At 39.3% G+C, this 23,762-nt stretch overlaps 1 protein-coding gene and 1 long non-coding RNA gene across 2 annotated transcripts in view; one reads left to right on the forward strand and one right to left on the reverse strand.

Moving 5' to 3' along the window:
• Positions 1-2,218: 2,218 nt before the first annotated feature.
• Positions 2,219-23,762, forward strand: part of LOC141374303 (uncharacterized) — a 42,547-nt gene continuing 21,003 nt past the window's right edge. Inside the window, exons 1-3 of the long non-coding RNA XR_012381083.1 lie at positions 2,219-2,352; positions 2,884-2,986; positions 5,676-5,798. This is a non-coding gene — a long non-coding RNA (uncharacterized lncRNA). The remainder of the gene's footprint in view (positions 2,353-2,883; positions 2,987-5,675; positions 5,799-23,762) is intronic.
• Positions 8,539-13,474, reverse strand: BMP15 (bone morphogenetic protein 15). Its single transcript, XM_025857848.2, has 2 exons — positions 13,129-13,474; positions 8,539-9,395 (listed from the first exon to the last, which is right to left on the reverse strand). Exons 1-2 carry the CDS (start codon positions 13,451-13,453, stop codon positions 8,539-8,541), a joined length of 1,182 nt encoding a protein of 393 aa, XP_025713633.2. The 5' UTR covers positions 13,454-13,474.

Genomic DNA, 23,762 nt, shown 5'->3' on the forward strand with positions numbered 1-23,762 from the left:
CCGCATCGGACTCCCTGCTCAGCGGGGAGTCTGCTTCTCCCTCTGACTCTCCCCACTCTCATGCTATCTCTATCTCATTCTCTCTCTCAAATAAATAAATAAAAATATTTTAAAAAAAAACGGTATCTTCAGCTGGGTAGGTAAGGGTCTAAAAAAAAGGGAAAAAAAGAAATTAGACTCAATTTAATGTTCATTTACCACCTCATTTACCCCCCAGGCCTCAGCACTGTGAAGTTCTAACAGACTTACCAGCTGAAGTGCCAGTAGCAGTAGCATCAGCAGAACATGGCATGATTCCAGTAAGGTACAATATGTGGGTAGTGCCAGAAAAGAATCCTGGCAGCTATCAGCTGAACTGTCATTTTGGTGAAAGTAGTACAAGTAATAAGCTTCTGTAGCCCATCCCCCACACCCATTCTTGAGATCACTCCTTCTAACAGACATTATTTAAGTATTTGATACGTTTCTGGTGTGTGGGAATCCATTTGCCTCTGCCTCTCTGACCAAAACCCCCTCCCATCTTGCTTTCTCTAATATTTTTCTGTCGGCACTCCCAGGGTGAGATAAAAGCATTAGGTTCAAGGTCAGTTTTCTGCTTGCTGAACATAAAAGCACTCAAATCCACAAGGATGAGAAAGTGATAAAAAGCATTTAATGAGGCAACAACCCATTGTGTAGGGACACAATCTTTTCCCTCCACATTAACTCTTGTTGCAAAAAAACTTGACTTACAAATGAAATTGCATATAGAATAGACGGATAGATTGAGATGTATATACATTGAGGTTGGGGTGCATGTGTAATTATGCAGAGATAGAGATAGATGATAGATATATAGAAGTATATAAACACTCTGGTTCTAGGTCTGTTTAAAACTTTATAGGGTAATGAGAAATAGTCTATTATCTGTAGAACTCCATTTATATCTGTTGAACAAAAGAATGAGCAGAGAAGACATGAAGCTATGAATCTCTGGGACAAGTCACAGTAAAATGAAGCTTAATGGAAGAGTACTTCAGGAATGGTAGAGCAAGGACGTCCAAAAATCAACTCTTCAATAAAATCAGTGAGGACAGTGGCAAAAAAAAAAAATCAACTTTTTCAGAACTCTGGAATTAACCAAACGCTTGCACCAATTCAAGGAGGATTTATTCAAGAAAAAATGGCTGATCATCTATGAAAAGAGTGAGTTTTGGAATATTTTAACTTGTCCTATTCTAATCCCCCTCTCAGATCCACACTAGCCTTGAAAAATAACAGCCTGACAACTCTGATAGTTGTGAAAATCAATAGTCTAGCAGCCCTTGGAGGGGACAGACAGGGTTTGAGGGTCCCCAAAAGTTCCATTCCTAAAGAACTGTCACAATTTGACTTGTCTGGCAGTTCTTGGAAACACCCACTCACATGACTCATCTTTATTTGACCTGCGTCAAAGCTCACCCCATGCAAAAAGCCCTTTTTGTTTTGACAGACCTTACTTTTTAGAGCAGTTTTGGGTTTAGAGAAATACTGAAGAGTTAAGTACAGAGAGTTCCCATATACTGCCAGTCTTTCCTCTCCCCACTCCACAGTTTTCCCCAATTATTAACATCGTGCATTAGTGTGGTGCAATTTTTTTACAATCGAGAAACAATATTGTTATGTTATTATTAAAATCCATAGTTTACATAAGGGTTTCCTCTTTCAATTGAACATTCTATGGGTTTTGAAACATACATAATGCCATGTATCTACCCCCACAGTATCATACAGAAGAATTTCACTGTTCTAAAAATCCCTTGTGCTCCATGTATTCATCCCCTCTTCCCTTCTGAACTGATGGCAATCACTGCTCTTTTTACTGTCTGTGTAGTTTTGCCTTTTCCTGAATGTCATATGAATGGAATCCTACAGTATGTAGCCTTTTTAGATCAGCTTCTTCCACTTAGCATTTAAGTTTCCTCCATGTCTTTTCATGACTTGATAGCTCCTTTCTTTTTATTGATGAATAATATTCCATTGTATACATGTAGCAGAGTTTATCCATTTATCTATTCAAGGACATCTTGGTTGTTTTCAAGTTTGGGCAATTATGAATAAATCTGCTATAAACATTAATATGCAGGGTTTTGTGCAGATGTAACTTTCCAACTCATTTAAATAAATAACAAGGAGTGTGATTGCTGGATTATATGGTGAGACTATATTTAGCTTTGTAAGAAACTGTTAGATGGTTTTCCAAAGTGGCTGTACTGTTTTTCATTCCCTTTGAACCAAGTAACCATTTCTCCTCAGACCCACCTAGGCGGACAGACTCCCACATACCTTCCTCCACTAGCAAGTTATCTCCTTCCTTCCAGAAGAATGTTTGAGGTATGTAGATCTCTCTTACTTCAGACTTGAGAAAAAGTGCTGAGCTGAAAGCTGTATTTCAAAAGAAAAGAGAATCCATAACATAACATCAGCCACAAACATTCCATCCTGCCAGTGTTTTCCTTGGGTATTCTGACAACTCAAGGCTTAATTGGCAGATGGGTGGGGGGCGTGGGGGTGGATATGATGCCTGGATGCCTGCCACCATAAGGGAGGATTCTAGCAGTATGAACTAGGAAGAGGAAGGCTGTAGTAGAGAAAATTCAGAATCAGGGGTCATGTGACTATGGGGACCAGCTCAGATGCACTCATGTGTACCTCTGTTCATATATATTTTTTAATTGGGTTGTTTTCTTATTGTTGAATCTTAATAGTTCTTTGTATGCTTTGGATACAAGTCCTTTAATATGTATTTGGCAAATATTTCCTTCTAGTCTGTGGCTTGTCTTTACATTCTCTTAACGGTGTCTTTTGCGGAACAGAAGTTTTTAATTTTAATGAAGTCCAACTTAGCAATTTTTTCTTTCTTAGACCATGCTTTTGGTGTTATATCTAAGAAGTCATCACCAGGGCATCAGACAGATTTGGGTTAGGATCTGAATATCCACTCATTTGCTATGCTTTGTGACCCCAGGTAAGTCCAGAAACCTTTGTTTCCACAAATGTAAAATGAGATACTTGTTCAAGCCAAGATGAAATCATGTATGAAAATCCCTAAAATTAAAAAAAAAAAAGAAAATCCCTAAAATATAAAACAAGATATATGCGGGGGGGAATCATCACCAAACCAAAGGTTACCTAGATTTGCTATATTATCTTCTCCCAATTTTATAGTTTGATATTTGTCTGATTCATTTTCAGTTAATTTTTGTGATAAGTATAAGGTCTTTGTCTAGATTTCTTTGCATGTGGTTGTCCAGTTATTCCAGCATAATTTGTTGAAATTATCCTTTATCAATTGAATTGTCTTTGTATCTTGGTCAAAGATCAGTTGACTATATTTGTGTGGGTCTATTTGGGGGCTATTCTATTCCTTTGATCTGTTCATTCTTTTACCAATACCATACTGTGTTGATTATTGTAGCTTTAAAGTAAGTATTGAAGTTGGGCATCTATGAAAAAATCACAGCTACCATCAAACTTACTGCTAAAAGACTGAATACTTTCCTCCTAAGATTGGGAACAAGAATGTCTGCTCTCACTACTTTTATTAACATTGAATTGGAGGTTCTGGCCAAAGTAAAGGCAAGAAAAAAAAAAAGAAGGCGTCCAGATTGAAAGAAAATAAAACCATCTCTATTCAACAGATGACATAAACTTGTATATAGAAAATCCTAAGAAAGCCACCATTGAAGCTAATAAAGGAGTTCTGCAAGGTTGCAGGGTACAAGTTGAATGTACAAAAACTATTATAATTCTGAATACTAACAATTAATGGTCTGATAATGAAATTTAGAAAAATTCCTTTTATAATAGCATCAAAAAGAATTAAAAACCTAGGAATAAACTTAAAGTGTAAGCATATACTGAAAAATGACAAAACATTATCGAAAAAATTAAAGAAGGCCTAAATAAATGGAAAGACACCCCATGTTTATGGATCAGAAGACGTAATAATGTTAAGATAGAAATACCCAAACTTATCTACAGATTCAATGCAGTCCCTAATCAAAAAAAAAAAAAAGCTGGTATTTTTTTCAGAAATTGAAAAGCTGATCCTAAAATTCACGTGGAAATACAAGTGACCCAGAATAGCCTAAACAATCTTGGTGAAGAAGAAAACATTTGGAGGATTTACATTGCCCAATTTCAAAACTTACACAAAGCTACAGTTATCAAGACAGTGTTACATCCTGTTGTAAGAATAGACATGGATCAATGAAACAAAATTGAGAGTCTAGAAATAAACCCTTATATTTATGGTCCATTTTCAACCAGAGTCCCAAGACAATTCAATGGGGGAAAGATTAGTCTTTTCAACAAATGATGCTGCAGCAACTGGATATCCACGAGCAAATGAATGAATTTAGACTCTTACCTCACATCATATCCATAATTAACTAAAATGGATTAAATGTTACAGCTAAAATTATCACACACATAGAAAAAGACATCACTGTGTCTTTATGACCTTGATTATTCAATATTTTTAGATGACAACAAAAGCACAAGCAACAAAAGATGAAAATAGTTGATTCATTTTCCAAATTAAAAACTTTTGTGTTTCAAAGGACACCATCAAGAAAGTTAAAAGAAAACCCACAGAATTAGAGAAAATATTTGTAAATCATACATCTGATAAGGGACTAACATCTAGAATATTAAAAACCTTTTACAACTCAATAAGACAACTCAATTAAAAACTGAGCAAATGACTTGAATGGACATTTATTGAAAGAAGATATGCAAGTTGCAAATAAGCACATGAAAAGATTCTCAACATTATTCATCAATGTAACCAAAACCACAATGAAATACCATTTCACCTCCACTAGCATGGCTAAAATAAAAAAGACAATAAAAAGTATTGGTGAAGATGTAGAGAAATTCAGACCTGCATACATTGCTGGATTGTAAGATGATACAGCCAATTTGGAAAATAGTTCAGCAGTTACTCAAAATCTTAAACAGAGTTACGATAGGATTCAGCATTACTACTCCTAGCTACATACATAAGAGGATTGAAAATATAGGTCCACACAAAAACTTGCACAGGAACATTCATGACAGCATTATTCCTTTTTCTGTTTTTCTTCCAAGTTTTTAATTCCAGTTAACATACAGTATAATATTAGTTTCAGGTGTAGAATTTAGTGATTCAACACTTACATACAACACCTGGTGCTCATCACAACAAGATAGCGTCATTATTCATAACAGCCAAAAAGTAGAAACAATTCAAGTGCCTATCAACTGATGAATGGATAAAGAAAATGTGGTATATTCTACAATAGAATTTTATTCAGCAATAAAAAGGAATGAACAACACAGATGAATCTTGAAAGCATTATGCTAAATTGAAGCAGTCACAAAAAGCCAAATATTATATGATTTGACTTATATAAATATCTAAAATCTATAGAAAATAAAGTGGATCAGTGCTTACCAGGGCCTAGGGTTGGCATAGAGGGATGGAGCTTAATGGCCACAGGGCAAGGGCTTTTTTTGTGGTAAAAATGATTGTAGTGAATTTTGCACAACTTTGAATATACTAAAACCCACTGAATTAAACAACTAAAATGGTGGCTTTTATGGTATGCAAATTATATCTCAAAACAGTTATTTTATTTTAAAAAATGGAACAAATATTTCCTGTTTTATAGTGCTGTTGGGAGAACTGAAGATATAAAACCTTTTACGAAATGTACCCAAATATTTGGTAGAACTGAAGATAAATTTCACGTGCTTTCCAGCTTGGTCCAGAATGGATATACTATACTACCAAGGTAAATGCAACAGACCTCCAGGATCAGAATCAAGCTTAAATGCCTGCTCGTTTTGCAACTATACATTGAATGAAGTTCTGGTCTATTCACAGGGAAAGCCGGGACAAGGTGGACTTTGCTCTCTGCTTTCCCTTTCTGCACCAAGTAACAATTTCTCCCTACCCACCTGGGCAGACTCCCACATACCCTCCTCCACTAGCAAGTTATTTCCTTCCTTCCAAAAGAATGTTTGAGGTATATATATCTTACTTCAGATTTGAGGGAAGAATGCTGAGTTAAAAGCAGTTTTTCAAAGGAAAAGCGAATCCATGACATCAGCCACAAATGACTCCATCCTGCCAGTATTTTCCTTAGGTATTCTGACAACTCAAGGCTTAATGGATAATGTGGCCAATTAACCCTGAGCCTTTCATAAAAAGATTAAGTTTCAGATGTATTCAGGACTCAAAGCTAGGAGACCATGATTTTCTGAAAATTCTGAACACTGAAATGCTCAATTCAGAATCTGGTCCTGTGAAAAAGGTCTGTCTTCATGCCTGTCAAGTATTTGTGTCTACCTCAAGCAGGCTAGGGAAATATCTAGACTGGAAGCCCACATTTTTTCCATGTCAACTTGCCACATATTACAATGATTCTGAAACTGCCTCATTCAAGAGCATAGCTGTCACATTCTACCGCAACTTGAATCATGGTTTTGAAATAATGGAGTACAAAAATAATCTATATACAACAGATATCTTATATTACATTTATTCCAATAGAAAATAAATGAAATGGGAATACTAAAATGTTTCATGTTAGGAAGAATGCATCACACAAAGTATCACTGTCTTATGTTTGTATTCATCGAGGACCTGCTATGTGCCAGGCTCCAGTTATATGGGGATGGGTAAAACAGTTGAAAATCCCCAAAGGATCTCAACTTTTGGCAACAGAGTTACACTAGAATGTGTTAAAGGAAAGCAAATAGTGCTATGTGAGCACAGAGGTAGGGCATCTACCCAAGTCTGGGGTGTCATGGGGACATTGAGGAAATAAATGTCTGAGCTGACTCCTAAAGATAGTAGATGGATGAAAGGATATTAAAAACACAGCTCCTCTGGAAGAATAAAATTTGTATATTTATAGATGTGTAAGATGTTTTGTCTAGCTGGAACCAGTTATTGAGAAGGGAAACGGTAAGGTGAGTGAATTTGATGGATAGGTAAGAAAAATGGTGGTGGTGGGGAAGGGGTTTACAATTGGCATATACATACACCTACCCTAAATCGGTCCCGTCCCACTGTGAATGGCCATAAGACTAGTCAAGGAAAAGTTGGGCAGGAGAAATGACTTACTGGGCTTCCTCAAAGGGGCCCCTTGGGGAGGGCTGATCACTAGCAGTACTGCCTTAGGAGAGAACCTTGTAGGAGTCTGCAGCCCCACCCTTGGAGATTAGGGTTGAGCTCCCCACCACAGTTAAAGGGAACAAAGGAAATAAATTCCTTCCACCCACTCCCTCCCAATCCCCCAAACATTCAAAATTCTCTTTAACAACAACAAAAAATGATTTATTTGTAACACAGCCCAGTCTCCATCGCTTCAGCACAGTATAGGAATAGAAAAGAGTCACAGTGCAAACATCATTCAGTCTAAGCGGTACTTCATTACTCCCCAAACAGCAAGCCCATCTCCCCCCAGAGATCCAGCCCAGAGCCAGATTGAACTCACAAACAGGCAAGCCCAGAAAGAAGTTGGCCACAGGCCTCAGAACATCTCACCCTTCCCCCACAGCTCTTCAAGCTTCCTGGCTGCAGTCTTCTACTCCTCCACCCCCAACCAGGCCAACTCCTAGCCTCTGAGTGACCAGGGAGCTTTCTTTGTGATAATCAACAAGGATTTAAGTGTTATATAAAACAATGCCCTGTGAAATCCATTGTTCCCCAGAAAGCTTAAAATGACTCCCCCACACATAATCCTAATCAGCAATGACAGCAATCCCTCTCTACACCATAGATGCAGGTGGTTTTGAAATGATTATCCTCTCAGCTCCACATTCAAGTTTTCTTATTAGTCTCATTAAAGGCTGTTCTCCTTACCCCGGAGAAGGGATCCCAGATACTTTCCCCAGATTCAGAGGCTGAGAGAAAAATCCCTGATATCTTAGAAAGACTCCTGTTTCCCTCCAAAGATTTTAATGGAGTTTATTACCTAAACATTTTTAATCCATCTGAGAAAAGTCAGTTTTAGATTCAGAGGGCAATGCAAGCAAAGAAGAGCCAGTCTTTCTGATTAGGTACTAGTTTTGAGGCTATAGGAGGCAACATAGGAGCAAAATCTCAAGTGGCTTTCTTAACCCAAGGTCTTCTAGAAAGCCTCAAATGATGGATACTAGGAAGATTTCACCTTTGCAGGCCTTGGTAGGACAATTGTGAAAGTTCTACCATCATGGACTGGTGACTTTTGACAAGGTCACTATAAAAAAAAAAAAAAAAAAAGACAAGAAAGCTGGGCATTTCCAAAAGAACATCTTTAAGGGCTCTGACAAGTGGTCAAGATGTACTGTTTGGTATCAGAACTGTTTGTATAAAGTGAGAACCTCATACATGGGGAGAAGAGACTTAAGTAACACGGCAAAGAATGGAACCCACAGAATGGGTAGAATATCACAGGTAGAACACTTGCTGCTTTAAACATTGATATGTTATGTTAAACTCTTTTCCAATTTCTCGGAACACCTGAGCTAGCTTTACCTTTGCTATCACCGGCATGTGCAGGACTGGGCAATCATATCCTCATACTCCTTGTACAAGATACTCCCATTTGCCTCAACCAAAAGGATGCTAATGGGAACATACTTATAAGGAACACAGGAGGGCTGAGGGACACTCTGGTCCACCAGCTCATTGACAAGGTTCTGAATGATGGCGTGATTGGGGGAATTGAGACCATAGTGTAGTACCCGAGGGCAGGCTCCTTTACAGTAGTTTGGGGTATATACGTGGGGAGCAATAATCCAGTGATCCCAGCCCAGCTGGTGGAAGCTGACCTGGAAAGGGTGGAGGGAACACTGGTTACTTTTAGGCCCATCATGTTCCTTGGAGAGGCCAGGGACCCAAGATGTGATACGGCCTGCTTGCCGGGTCCTCCGCAAGAGAAGAGAAGAGTCCCTTTCCATGAACTCCTCCAGGGCTCCGGGGTGAAGTTTGGCCTTCTGAACACTTTTATGAGTGTCATTGACATAGAGTAACAAAAAGGCGGTGTCCAAGGATGAAGTACCATGCCACTGAAATTCAAGAACCTCACTACCATTTTGCTGCTGGCACATGAAGCGGAGTCGTAGAACCCTGCGTCCTTTGGGATTCCAGAGCCTTTGCCGAACATGTTGTGTGATATCCATCTCTGTCCAAGCTTTGGACAGCAAGGAAGGCTTCAAGGAACCTCTTCCTGAAGGAAAGTGGTTGGTTTGGCTTTTCTGGATCCAGGGTTCCACATGGCAGGAGAGATGGAAATGAGCTAGGTGGAGTTGATGGCGGTAAACCACAATGGCTCTGACTAGTTGGTATGCTACTTGGTTTGGTCTCAGAGGAAAATCCAGGGTCTTTATACGCCAGGGGCCTGCATTAGAGGGGACAAGAGCAGAGGATTAGCTTCTTACCTGCTAGCCTGGATTTCCCTCACAAATCTGCTCAATAAAAAACTAACAGCTGTAAGCAGTCCTAAAAATAAAGATCATGATAATCACTATCATCTGTTGAGCATTTACTATTAGATGTTTTAAAGCATTCGCTCTTTAATCTGCAATAGCCTTATGAGATAGTAATTATCACCATTTTGCAGACAAGGAAATTGAGGCTCAGGGAAGTTATGCCAGAGGACATATAGCCAGCACATGGTAGAATCAAGATTTGAGCCCAAGTAGGTTTCTTTTAAAAAGAAATTGTGTTCCATTTTTAGATCACTCAGCACTAGATGGGAAAAAAAAAAACACATCAAATATGGAATTCTTTTGTGTGTATGGAAGAGGATAGTCTTTATTATTTGACTATTAAGAATGATTAAGAGAATTGAGACATGCATGAATTAAGAATGAGTCCTCCTGTCATATCATTATACAGATGCAACTTTGAGGTAACAGTCCGATATTGGGGATTATCTATGGCCTGCCATCACTTCAGATCTAGGGCCAAGATGCTACAAAATAATTCTATTTACCCTAGTGGGGGCAGCTGTTTTGCCATTTCTACCTTCTACATTAAGAATTGCTTCTTGAGCAGCTGTTCCTTCTTAAAACTTTTCCCCCTTAACCCTCAGTCTCTCTTTGTTCATTCTTTACTGGAAATGATTCTTCATATATTGCATTAATTGTACCACCATTCCCCTAAATACCATTTTCAACAAGGCCTTGGTCAGATAAATATTTTGTTTGCTAAGAATTCTACTAGAAGCTGAAAACCTCTTGGCCATAAAGCGTTTTAATCCAGACTGAAATGCTGACACCCAGTGGCCAAAGGGTTGGGAAGGCTGGGCCTGCAGTGCTCTAAATTTCTGCACCCCCTCCTGGAAAAAAGGTCAAGAGCAAAGATTACAAAAACCAGGCATTGCAGGAAAATGCCTTTTATCTTCAAACATCTTATCGCTAAACATTTGCATGTTAATTTACATGTCATTTACCTAAACTTCCTCCTTCACTGAATCCACAGGTTTGGATTTTTCAGTAGGCCTGGACTGGGCCAATGTAGAAGGGCTTTCATGTCTTGAAGCATCAGGATATTTTTTCATAGTTCAGATTCAACTTATGCTCAATACACCCTCAGGTTTGGGGCACTGGACATCATTCACACAAAGCCCAAGCCAGACTTGTATTTGCTTTCTCAAGTTATTCTACATTGCCATCTTATAACCATCTTTTCAAGAGGCCCACCCATACACCTGCCCCACCCTGCCTGAGAAGGAGCCCAACCCAATCTCTAGCAGGCTGTCTGGTGAGGAACTGCCCTTTCCTTTCAGACCTTGACATCACATATTTCCTGAAGCAGGGTGGAGTGGCTAAGGATCAGAGCCAGGAAGGGTCTGCTCAGAATTTTTCAGGGAAATGGCTGACTCACACATCCTGTGTGATTGAACCTGGCATAGCTCTCCAGGCAAGTTCAATTCAGCTGGGTCATCTCCTAATGGAGATATCTGTCCCTGTGCTCTTGTCATCCATTTCTGGATTCTTTCCAGAGTCCCTAGATGCCAGTATGTCCCACAGTCAGACCAAGATAGTGCCCTCCTTTCTAGCTCCATATCATCTGTACAAACTTTATTTGCACAGCTTTCTGCTGCACTCAGAATGAAATCCAGATTCCTTACAATGGCCTATAAGTTCCTGCCTCTCATCAGCCTCATTCCCTGCCACTCTCCACAATGCTCAATACGGTCCAGCCACACTGATCTTCCTTCTAATCTCTAAGTCAGACAAGCTTGTTTCCACCCTCCAGGCCTTTGTACACATTGTTCCCTCTGCCTAAATCAGGCTTCTCTCTACTCTTCTCATGCTTAGCTTCTTATCTTACAGGTCTCAGCTCAAATGTCACCTCTTCGAAGATGCATTCCCTGACAATCCCATATAAAGGGAGGATTTGTTATTCTCTATCAAAACCTATTTCATTCTTTGATAGCACTTACAACTTGCAGTTATCTGTGTTTACTTATCTGTCTCACCCATGAAAACCATGCCTGTCTTGATCATATCTGTATGCCAGCACCTAAAACAGTGCCTAGCCTTCAGTAGGTGTTAAATATTTATTGAGTGAATCTCCACCCACCCCAAGCTATTTTCCCTTTCCTCAGTCAGAATGCATGTCTCTGCCACTGTGCATAGTCTCCTTACTCCTTCCTCAGGGTCCAGCTCAAATAGTAGCTCTTCAGTGAAGTCTTTCATGGTCTCCCTGCTTCCCTTTAGCTGGCTTTAAGCAGTGACTTATTTCTTCTTTCATGTCCAGGGAGCCCTACTGCTTATCCTTGTCAAAGCATTGGTCATGCTCTAACACCATTTTGTGATTACTTATCTGTCCATTCTACCTTAATGGGAGCTCCTAGAGGATAGGGAAACAGTTATTTGCCCTTCAGACCCAACCCAAACACTATGCCTGGTGCGCAATTAAAATCTGTTGAGTCAGCACAGCAGAATGATTAAGAGCACAAGCTCTGGAGCCCAAAAACCTGGGTTTGACACCCAGCTCTACCAATTACTAGCTGTGTTACATTGAGTAAGTTCCTGAGCCTCAGTTTCTTCACCTATAAAATGATTATGTTAATAGTACCTACCTCATATGCTAGTGGTGAGGATTAAGGAAGATAATGTTTGTGTTTTGCCCAATGCCTGGCACATGGTAAACTCACAATAAAGGTTAGCTAGGAGAACATTGGTTGTTTCATTTAAAGGAGGGAATGTAAACTAGGAAAGGCCCAAAATTAATCTCACCAGGTTCCCAAGATTTCCTAGAAGTTGATGACTTTCTGCATTCCCTAGAAATCCCTGCACTTCAGAAGCCCACTGGTTTCCTGGATCAGTATCTAATGAAGATATTTTTAAAATCAAGCATCATGGGAACAAAGAAAATTCCAAAATACCTTTAGTACCAAAAACCCAAACTAACAACATAGACTTAATAGAAAAACTGCTTGGTATACAAGGATATCAACGTACTATATCTAAACACTTGAGAGGTTATGGGGACTTCAGAATCAGGCAGTCAACATCAAATCCTATCTCTGCTACCCACTGTCTATGTTAACTTTGCAAGTTATTTGACTTCTGTGTTTTAGTTTTCTTATCTTTAAAAATTAGGCTAATTGCTCCATGACAGCTAATGGTAGTAGTCGTCCTTAAGGATTATATGTTCACCTAACCAGGTATACAGATCTTCTGATATTTGTTTCTGTCCATTCTTGTAGATTTCCCCAACTCAATATCCTATGCTCTTTGCCTTGTAAGAATACAACCACATATAAAGAGCCCCCCCCCAAGAAGGCATAGAAATATTTCTCAATTATAGTTTTCAGTGACATAACAAGCAATAAGACTTTCTTTGAAAGATAGGAGCTGACATGTCATTCAATTTTCCTGAGGTCTAGGAGAGATTCCTCAGGTAGGCCCCAAGGAAATCTGTTCTTAAATTGGGACCCTAGAGGGAAGCAGGCTTGAAGCCAACTTCTTCCAACTTTTCCATCCTTTGAAATCCAAGCCTGAGAAAACAACTCACACACTAGGCAATGAAGCCTGACAATGAACTCACAGATCCCCTTTCTCTACACTTTTTCCCCATTTCTCTTCCCTACAGGACAGTATAGTATGATAACTCACCTCTGAGAGGCCTTGCTACGGTTGACAAGGGTCTCACCAGCCTCACCATGGTGGCCCCAATGGTGCGGTTCTCCCTCGGGTGCCCACGTGCATCAGCTGAACGCTGGTACAACTCCAGCATGTACTGCAAAGGATGCCCTAGGACCTGGGGCTTCCTCTGCTGCTTGCCAGGAGCTTCTTCTAGCAGCTCCCGAATCAGGGGCAAGGAAGGGGCGTCAGCCATGAGGGCAATAGAGGGCTGCCCTACCTCTGTCATTTGGACCCTGTGTTCCATAAAAAGCAACAGTCCCCAAAGAAGAATTCTAAGGATGCTGAGGAGGACCATCTTGAAAGATGTGGTGTTCAGCAACACGTTCCAGCCCAAGCTCAAAGGATGTCACCCTGAGCCTTTCCTCTCACATAGGTAACTGCATCTTGCTCCACAACCACAAAATATGGGGCAAGAAGAAATGAGAGGCAAGCAGGCAAGTCCTATGTCAATTCCTCTAGGAGAATCTTCTGGACAAAAGGAGGTCTTCTAACTTGGCCTCTTCACATCAAAACAAACAGAAACAACAGGTAGGACAACACGGCATATCCTTCCTGCTCTTCAGGGCTAGGGATAAGATAACACTTACTCGGATACTGAGGTAACCTTAAAGGAGAGGTCCATTCCAGGACCTGCTCCCTTACCTTATCCACTAGGATGAAAAAAAGCAGCCCTTGCTTGCTGTGCTCCACAGCTTTAAAGGTAGTTTCTTAATTAGTCATTAAAGGGCCAGAGACTTCTTGCTTCCATCCCACTTCCATGTAACCTTTCCTCTAAAGCAGCATTTCCCAAAATGTGATCTGCTATTGACTTGCAGTGAAACTATCTTGGGTGATTGTTAAAAATGCAGACTCCTGGGTCCAAACCAAAGCATGGAATCTCTAGAGGTGAGGTCCAGAAATCTGAATCTTAATAAATGCTCCAAGAAGTTTCCATGAACACTAAATTGAGGAAACCACTGTGAGTGTGGCTATTGGAACTTGAAGAAGATGCCTTAACAGTGGTTCCCAATCTTGGCTATACATTGGAATCATCTGGGGAGCCTTAACTATTACGGATGCCTGGGAACCATCCTCAGAGATTCTGATGTAGTGGATCTGGGCTGTTATTAGGGCATTAGGATTTTTTTAACTTCTGCAGGTGATTTTAATGTGCAGTCAAGTTTGACAGCTCTGACTCAGAATTTCTGGTTTACCGTGGAAGATGTTAAGATCCTGAGTGGGCTTCATCAGAGAAGTCTGGAGACAGTGGAAGATGAATCTGTAGAAGTTGGCTGGGAGCTCATCTCACTTGACTGGTTAATGGAAGGCAGTGGGCTGGACCAGTTAGTTAAGGCTGCCCCAGACCAGGATTCTACAAAAAAAAACTGGTAGGTGTAGTCCTGGCAATCTCCAAGTAGAAGTAGTTCGTTGGGGCTCTAAGGAGAAGGTGAGGCAGGAGGTCAAAACGTAGCTCTAGGAGATGATGAGGCAAACATTTGTAGGAGGCCTTTACCTCATACCAAGAATATCTATGGACAGGCACCCCTATTGTATAACCAGCATGGACTTTGTAATCACACAGACCTGTGTCTGAATTGTGATTTTGCCTCTTAGCTATAATTTAACACCTCCAACACAAATCTTTCATTTTCCTGAAGTAAAATGAAGATAACATGTTTTATCTCACAAGTTGTGAGGATACAAGGAAATAAGCTATGTTAATTACACAAAACCTAATTAGACACATGACATATTGTTACATGCTTGACATTATTTATTCCCTTCTTCCGTTTTTACTAACATGGCCTTGGTCCCTGGCATGTATTATAAAACATAATACATGCCAGGGACCTCTGGGTCTGGACTCAAATCCCAACTCAACAACCCATTAGCTGAGTGACTTAAGCAAGGTTTCTGCCAGCCTGAGTTTCTTCATCTGTACTGCTGGCTCCTTCAAAGAGTTGCTGTTGTTGTATGTTGTATACATTTGTATTGTATGCGATAATATACAAGTAAAAGATATAAACAGATGATTCATAGTAGGCAAAATCTGAACAACTAAAATATATGAAAATATGTAATAGAAATCAGAAAAATCCTATTTAAAACCACATGAGATATGATTTCATACCCTTTGGATTGGCAGCATATTAAAAGCCTGACACAATATTAAGTTCAGGTGAGGATATAGAACACAGGTAGCTCTCTTACACTGCTGGTGGGAATGTGATTTGGTAAAATTGTTTTAGAGAATAATTTAGCATTATCTCTAGTGAAGATGAAGATGTATAATTCAGCAATACTATTGCTAGAGCAGTAGGTTTTAGACATTTTTGTCTGTGACTCACAGGAATACATTTTATATTGCAACCCAATACAAATATTAGCGCACACACTCACACACTCATATATACCCAAAGTAAACATTCCCTGAAAAAATTCTTATCCTTACAATGAATTGGGAGGGGCAATATATCATGATGGGTAAGAACATGGCTCTGGAGCCAGTATCCTAAGTTTAAATTCCACCACTTATTAGCTTGACCTTGGGCAAGTTACTCAACTCTGTGTCTCAGTTTCCTTGTGTGTAAAATGGAAACCATAGCCCCTTCTTTGCTTCAATTTTCTAATATGTAAAATGAGATTAATCAAAAGACTTGCATCATAAGATTTTTTTGAGGATTAAATGAGTTAATACATGTAAGGCACTTAGAACAGTGCCTGACACGAAGTATTAGACAGAAGTTAATTATTGTTACATTTGATGCAAGTTGTGCTCTCCAGAAACCTGGGTTCACCCTGATGGGCTAGTTTTGGCTTTGTGAGCAATGGAGAGGTAGTCAAAAAGCCTCTCTGTCCTCCATGTCCACACTACTACTCCTTTCTCTCTTACCCCCTTCTCTGCCTCCCCAACATTCTCTTTGGCCCTTGACCTCTGTCTGTTACCACTTTAAACTTCCTATCTTTCTATCCAACATAACTAAATAAAACAAGTTGTCAGGACAACTAGCAAAGGGTCCATATAAGGGTTTTGGGCACAGTTTTCTTTGATGTTTCAGTGGTATTGCATTGGGACTACATCTGTCAACATCTTTTTCTAACATCTCTTAGTAGTGAAATATTGATACAGGGCCAAAAGAAAAAAAAAACAGACAACATATTACACTGAAAAGAACATGATTTGGGTTTGAATTTCTGGTTCTACAATTTTTTTCCGCTTCTTAACCTCTCTAATCTCAGCTTTCTTAACCATAAATTGGAGATATTCTTTACCTTCTAGGACTGTAGTGAGATTTAAATGAGACAATATATAGAAAGTATCTAGCACATAGATAATCCCAAATAAATGGTAAATTTTATCATAATAGCCTATGATTGGGCGCCTGGGTGGCTCAGTCGTTAAGCGTCTGCCTTCAGCTCAGGTCATGATCCCAGAGTCCTGGGATCAAGTCCCGCATCCAGCTCCCTGCTCAGCCCGGAGCCTGCTTCTCCCTCTGCTTCTCTCTCTCTCTCTCTCTCTCATGAATAAATAAATAAAATCTTTAAAAAAATAATAGCCTATGATTTTGAAGTATATGTAAAGTGTATCTGAACAAAGGAAATGTCTGCTCAGCATCCTTCTAAAGTTCAGCTGAATTTTTATTCCGTTTCTCTATCCACCAGAGCTTCAGGAGTCTCACCTGATTGAATAGGTCAGCTTTCCTATTTTCAGGAAAAGATTCAATTTCTTATTTCATAAAAAGATCCAAGAATCAACTCTATTCTTATCACCAGAATTTAAAGAACTGACATGATTATTTCTTGGAAATACCCCCCTGGTGGGCCCAATGTATGCTACTGCCCCAAACCTCCAGAAGAGGGCACCAACTGTCTTTCTAGCCTTCTGGTTGGGGGTGGGGTGGGGTGAAAGGGCGGGTTATAGGTGATTGGAATAGGATCTTCTAAAGGATATTTACCAGCCCTTCCTGCTTTAGCGGGAGGCCAGTGTGTGAAAACACTACTTTTTATAAATCGGACAGTTTAGGAAGTGATTGTTGACATGACAAAAGAGGTTCTTGACATAACAAAATGGGTCACCACAAGTTGCTTTGCGTAGCAGGAACCCCTAATGCATAGTGAGGGTTAACTTTTAAAACAGTAATGTGTTGGCATACTGTTAAAATGCATGAAATTTAAAAAAGAATCAATTTTTATCCAATTTTGGGGAGCATGTCTTTTGTATAAGGTACACATGTATGATGGACTCCTTCTTTTACATGATTATAATTCACATTTTCTTGCAATTGTATTTATTCAACAAATATTTCTAATAGGCACCTTCTATGTGGTTGTGTTAGGTGTTAAGAGTGCAGGCCTACAGCCAGACTGTCTGGGTTCAAATTCTAGCTCTAACACTTAATTAGCTTGCTCATTTTGGACAATTGGCTTAATCTCCCTGTGCCTCAGTTTCCTCATTTAATAATAAGGATAATAATAGCACTACTTTAGAGAACTGTTGTGAGGATTAAGGGACTTAATGCATGTGATAAGCATACTATGTTCTAGACAGTATATGAGACCCAGAGGGTACAGAAATGAATAAAACAAATCCTATATTCTTAACAGTCCTAGGCACTATGCTAGGCACTGAGATTGGTTGGGGGATACCAAGATAAAACAGATAGTTTCTATCTCAAGAAGATAACAACCTTGATAGGGACATAAAAGATAGGAAACATTTCCTATAACCATGACATTTCCTCTGATTACTATTGTGAGTCCTTGAAAATGGGACCTTTTTTCTAGATATGTTTTGTTTAAAAAAATCATTTTCCATGAAACAGGGAATATGATGTATTTTATACAAATATTTATTAATTTGGCACTAGACTATAACATTTTACATATTATGTCTTATTTTATCTTTGTATTAGCTCTATGAGTTAAGTATTATCATTCCAATTTGTGGGGAAAGAAATTAAAGATCAGAAAAGGAAACTTGCCTATGGTTAAACAGCTTTCAGATAGTGAAATCTACTATGACTTGGACCCAAGTCAGGCTGACCTCAGAGCCCCTCTCTGTATCTTGTAAGTTTGCTCTTTAAGCTGCCAATGAGTATTTAGCCCCTTAAGAAGACCTAGTTACCCTACAAGGTAATCCTACAGATATTCCTGAACATGATGACAAAATATAAGCTCTGTGAAGTCAAGGATCATGCCTTTCTTATTCATTATTATAGGTGCTCAATCAATATTTGTAGAACAAATGGTTCTAATAGGAGCCTATTGTTCTTGCAGAAATCTAGGCTGATGGGCAGACTCTGGCTGGGTGTTGTAATGTGTCCTCAGAGAAGGCTATCCTGAATTTTGAGGTAGAACAAAGTCTGAAACAACTTTCCCCTGTGTTTTCAACTCTTTTTGAAAAAAAAATATCATTATTACCTGTGTTAAGAAGTCCTTGTGACTCTCTCCATCCCTAAAGATGCCAGAAGCCCCAGGAAAAGAAAGGACCTGCTTTCCCATGCATGGGTACCAAGAGTCACTTCTCACACCACTTGCAAATGGGAATTGCACCACCCTCCCTAGCCTGAAGACCAGGAAAGTTCTAACTCAGTTGTAATTCATTCATACCCAAACTCAAATGTAGCCAAATCAGCCTTGGATCATGGACCCTGCACTAAAACAAACTCATCAAACCTCAACAGCGTGCCAAGCATTGTTTTGAGTTTATGATAGTGGAACCCAGTATAACAAGGAAAACATGTGCAAAGGTCCTGAGGGTGCAGAAGACCTGTTTAGCCAGAACACAGAGAGAGAATGAGGGAAAGAATCCCAGGTAAGGATGGTATATTAGGTAGGAGCCAGAACATTCATGGCCTTGTAAGGACAGCTGCTAGCTTTACTGCACTTTAATGACATTTAAAACAAGAATGCACAAATCAGAAAAAGATACTGTTTCTGGGTGGACACAGCTCTATGGTTTAGCAAGCAGAGCCTGGGCTGGATTTCAGCTCCCTTGAGAAGGCACTTCGTGTAGTACAGTAACTGCACAGCTATTTGAGACTGCCCTATTTGTAAGTATTTTGGCCTTCTCTGTGCTTTCGCCACACTGACTTTCTGGTTATCTTTCAGTTTTTCCAACAAACCACACTATCTTTGCCTCAGGGCCTTTACATATACTGTCTCCTTTGCTCAGAATGCTTTCTCCCCTCTCATTCCCTGGGGTACTCCCACTCAACCTTCATATCTCAGCACAAACATCACTTCCTTGAGGAAGCCTTCCCTGAGTCCCAGGATTAGATCTAGAGAGCATTTAAAGAAGATTTGCAATGAGAATGATTTGAATTAGGTTATGAGTAGGATTTTTGTAGGTGGAGAAAAGAAGATATGCCATTCCAGGATCAGTTCAGAATTTTTCAAATATTGCCCTGAACATTGTAAGGATGGATTGAAGGCACCTTGAAAGATTCCTTAAAGCAGGACCTGAGGAACAATGTCCTTCCTACCATGGGATACATAGGAAGAGTTGGGAAGTAGTTATAAGGAACACATTCAGATACAAGTTGCACACACTGAGTCTACACTGGATCTTTAATGCATGTGTTATTTCATTAATTACAACTTTCTGTTTTACAGAAAGAGAAACTGAAGTTCAGAACAGTTAAATGAATTAACCTGGATCTCACAGTCATAATGAAAGGCAGATTTGCACTCAGATCTCCTGACTCCAGGTCCAGGGCTTTTATCACACCTTTGAGGAGTCTACTTACCATCTACCATACTTTCAAGGCTTGGCTTCCCACTCTGGGTCTCCAGAACTTGGTTTTTAGTGTAGGGATAGAGGAGTTTCTATCTAAATGATCTCTACAAGAGCTCCCAGTGGTGCTTCTGGGATCCTTGGCCTGCAGGAAATGTCCAAGAGAGAATCTCTGGAGACAGAAATCTGAAACATAACCTTGTAAACCTTAGCATAAGGTGTACAGAATTTTAACTTTTATCATTGGTTATAAACCATATCACTCCTAGGCAACTAGAATTATCATGTTGTCTTTTAGCCAAGTACACAAACAAGAGCTAAGCAAGACCTAAGCATAATATACTCTGAAAATCCTTTTGGCCTCAGAGACAGCATTAGCTGGTGTAGCCTTTGGAGTTTTCAGTCATTTATGGACACAGCACTATGTCACCAGTAAACCATTGAGCATTCTCTGGCCTCCCTCCCTCTGGTCCTAGTAATCACTTGTACTTTCAAAATTTGATACTAATGCAATTATAGAAAATGCTGCTCTAAACATTGAGATGCATGTATCCTTTTGAATTAGTATTTTTGTATTCTTTGGGTAAATACCTAGTAGTGCAATTCCTGGATCATAGGGTAGTTCTATTTTTAACTTTTTGAGGAAACCCCATACTGTTTTCCAGAGTGGCTATACCAGTTTGCATTCCAACCAACAGTGTAAGAGGGTTCCCCTTTCTCCACATCCTTGCCTAAACCTGTTGTTTCCTGTGTTGTTAATTTTAGCCATTCTGACAGGTGTGAGGTGATATCTCACTGTGGTTTTGATTTGATTTTGACTTCCCTGATGATGAGTAATGTTGAGCATCTTTTCATGTGTCTATTGGCCATCTATATGACTTCTTTGGAAAAATGTTTATTCATGTCTGCCCATTTTTAATTGGATTATTTTTGGGTGTTGAGTTTGATAAGTTCTTTATAGATTTTGGATACTAACCCTTTATCAGATATGTCATTTGCAAATTATCTTCTCCCATTCTGTAGGTTGCCTTTTAGTTTTGTTGATTGTTTCCTTTGCTGTGCAGAGGCTTTTTATTTTGAGGTACTCCCAATAGTTTCTTTTTGCTTTTGTTTCCCTTGCCTTAGGAGACATATCTAGAAAAATGTTGCTATGACCAATGTCAAAGAAGTTACTGCCTGTGTTCTCTTCTAGGATTTTTGTGGTTTCATGTCTCACATTTAGGTCTTTCACCCATTTTTAATTTATTTTTGTGTATGGTGTAAGAAAGTGGTCCAGTTTCATTCCTTTAACATGTTGCTGTCCAGTTTCACCAAAACCATTTGTTGAAGAGACTGCCTTTTTCCCTTTGGATATTCTTTCCTGCTTTGTCTACAATAACTAAATTATGGAAACAGCCCAGTGTCTATTGATGATGAATGAATAAAGAAGATGTGGTATATGTATACAATGGAATATTACTCAGCCATAAAAAAGAATGAAATCTTGCCACTTGTAACAACATGGATGGAGCTAGAGAGTATTATGCTAAGTGAAATAAGTCAGAGAAAGACAAATACCATATGATTTCACTCATGTGCAATTTAAGAAACAAAACATATGAACAAAGGGGAAAAAAAGAGAGAGGAAAAGCAAGAAACAGACTCTTAACTATAGTGAACAAAATGATAGTTACCAGAGTTGGGGGGATGGGTTAACTAGGTGATGGGGATTAAGGAATGTACTTGTGATGAGCACCAGGTGTGGTATGGAAGTGTTGAATCATTATATTGTACAGCTGAAACTAATATTACATTGTATGTTAACTAACTGAAATAAAAACTTTAAAAAAATTCATACTAAAGCAAATAAGTAGGTAACTGCTCTCTCACATTAGAGATAGGGAGACTGTTTTTCCCCTGAAAATCCTACCATTTTCTATTAGATGTCAGCTTCTTAGGGGTTGGGCATAGGTGAATATCAATGGATATTGGGCCAGAAAAACTTAATACAAGGAAGACATTCTGGATATTTGGGACAGGAAAGTAGGAGATTAAGAGAAGCCCCCAAAGACTCAGCAGCTATTTTCCTGCTCTGCAGGTCTATGAATCCTGTCCTTATCTCAAAAGCCAGTGTAGAATTTGGTGTTTAAAGGGAAAAAATTTGGGATGCCTGGGTGGCTCAGTCAGTTAAATGTCTACCTTCGGCTTGGATCATGATCCCAGGGTCCTGGGATTGAGTCCCATGTCAGGCTCCTTGCTCAGTGGGAAGTCTGCTTCTCCCTATGCCTGCTGCTCTGCCTACTTGTTCATGCTCTCACTCTCTCACTCTCTCTCTCTGACAAATGAATAAAATCTTTAAAAAAAAATAAAAATAAAAGGAAAAATTTAATTGGCAAAGAAGGAGTCAAACTTTCACTCTTCACAGATGACATGATACTCTATGTAGAAAACCCAAAAGTGTCCACCAAAAAATTGCTAGAACTATTACAGGAATTTAGCAAAGTGGCAGGATATAAAATGAATGCACAGAAGTCAGTTGCATTTCTATACACTAACAGTGAGGCAGAAGAAAGAGAAATCAAGGAATTGATGCCATTTACAATTACACCAAAAACCATAAGATACCCACGAATAAACCTAACCAAAGAGGTAAAGAATCTGTACTCTGAGAATGATAGAGCACTTATGAAAGAAATTGAGGAAGACACAAAGAGATGGAAAAATAGTCCATGCTCATGGATTAGAAGAAAAAAATATTGTTAAAATGTCTATGCTGCCCAAAGCAACCTACACATCCAATACAATCCCTATCAAAATACCATCAGTGTTTTTCACAGAGCTGGAACAAACAATCCTAAAATTTGTATGGAACCATAAAAGACCCAAATAGCCAGAGGAATGTTGAAAAAGAAAACCAAAGCTGGTGCCATCACAAGTCCAGATTTCAAGATGTTTTGCAAAGTGGTAATCATCAAGACAGTATGGTACTGGCACAAAAACAGACACATAGATCAATGGAACAGAATAGACAACCCAGAAATGAACCCTCAACTCTACGGTCAACTCATCTTCAACAAAGCAGTAAAGAATATCCAATGGAAAAAAGATAGTCTCTTCAACAAATGGTGTTGGTAAAATTGGACAGCCACTTGCAGAAGAATGAAATTGGACCACTTTCTTACACCATGCACAAAAATAGACTCAAAATGGATGAAAGACCTAAATGTGAGACAGGAATCCAACAAAATCCTAGAAGAGAACACAGACAGCAACCTCTTTGACCTCAGCCACAGCAATTTCTTTTGTGAGACAGGAATCCATCAAAATCCTAGAAGAGAACACAGGCAGCAACCTCTTTGACCTCAGCCACAGCAATTTCTTACCAGACATGTCTCCAAAGGCAAGAGAAACAAGAGTAAAAATGAACTATTGGGACTTCATCAAGATAAAAAGCTTTTGCACAGCAAAGGAAACAGTCGACAAAACTAAAAGGCAACCTACAGAATGGGGAGAAGATATTTGCAAATGTCTTATCAGATAAAGGGCTGGAATCCAAAATCTATAAAGAAGTTATCACACTCAACATCCAAAAAACAAAAAATCCAGTCAAGAAATGAGCAGAAGACATGAACAGACATTTCTCCAAAGAAGACATACAAATGGACAACAGATGCATGAAAAAATGCTCAACATCACTGGGCATCAGATGAATGGATAAAGAAGATGTGATATAGGAGAACCTGGGTGGCTCAGCCATTGAGTGTCTGCCTTTGGCTCAGGTCATGATCCTAGAGTCCCAGGATCGAGTCCTGCACTGGGCTCCCCGCTTAATGGGGAGTCGACTTCTCCCTCTGACCCTCCCCCTTCTCATGCTCTCTCTCTCTCACTCTCAAGTAAATAAATAAAATCT

The sequence above is a fragment of the Callorhinus ursinus genome, unplaced genomic scaffold (assembly GCF_003265705.2).
Source record: "Callorhinus ursinus isolate GAN/ISIS: 27379988/994484 unplaced genomic scaffold, GSC_fseal_2.0 scaffold16, whole genome shotgun sequence".
Lineage (NCBI taxonomy): Eukaryota > Metazoa > Chordata > Mammalia > Carnivora > Otariidae > Callorhinus > Callorhinus ursinus.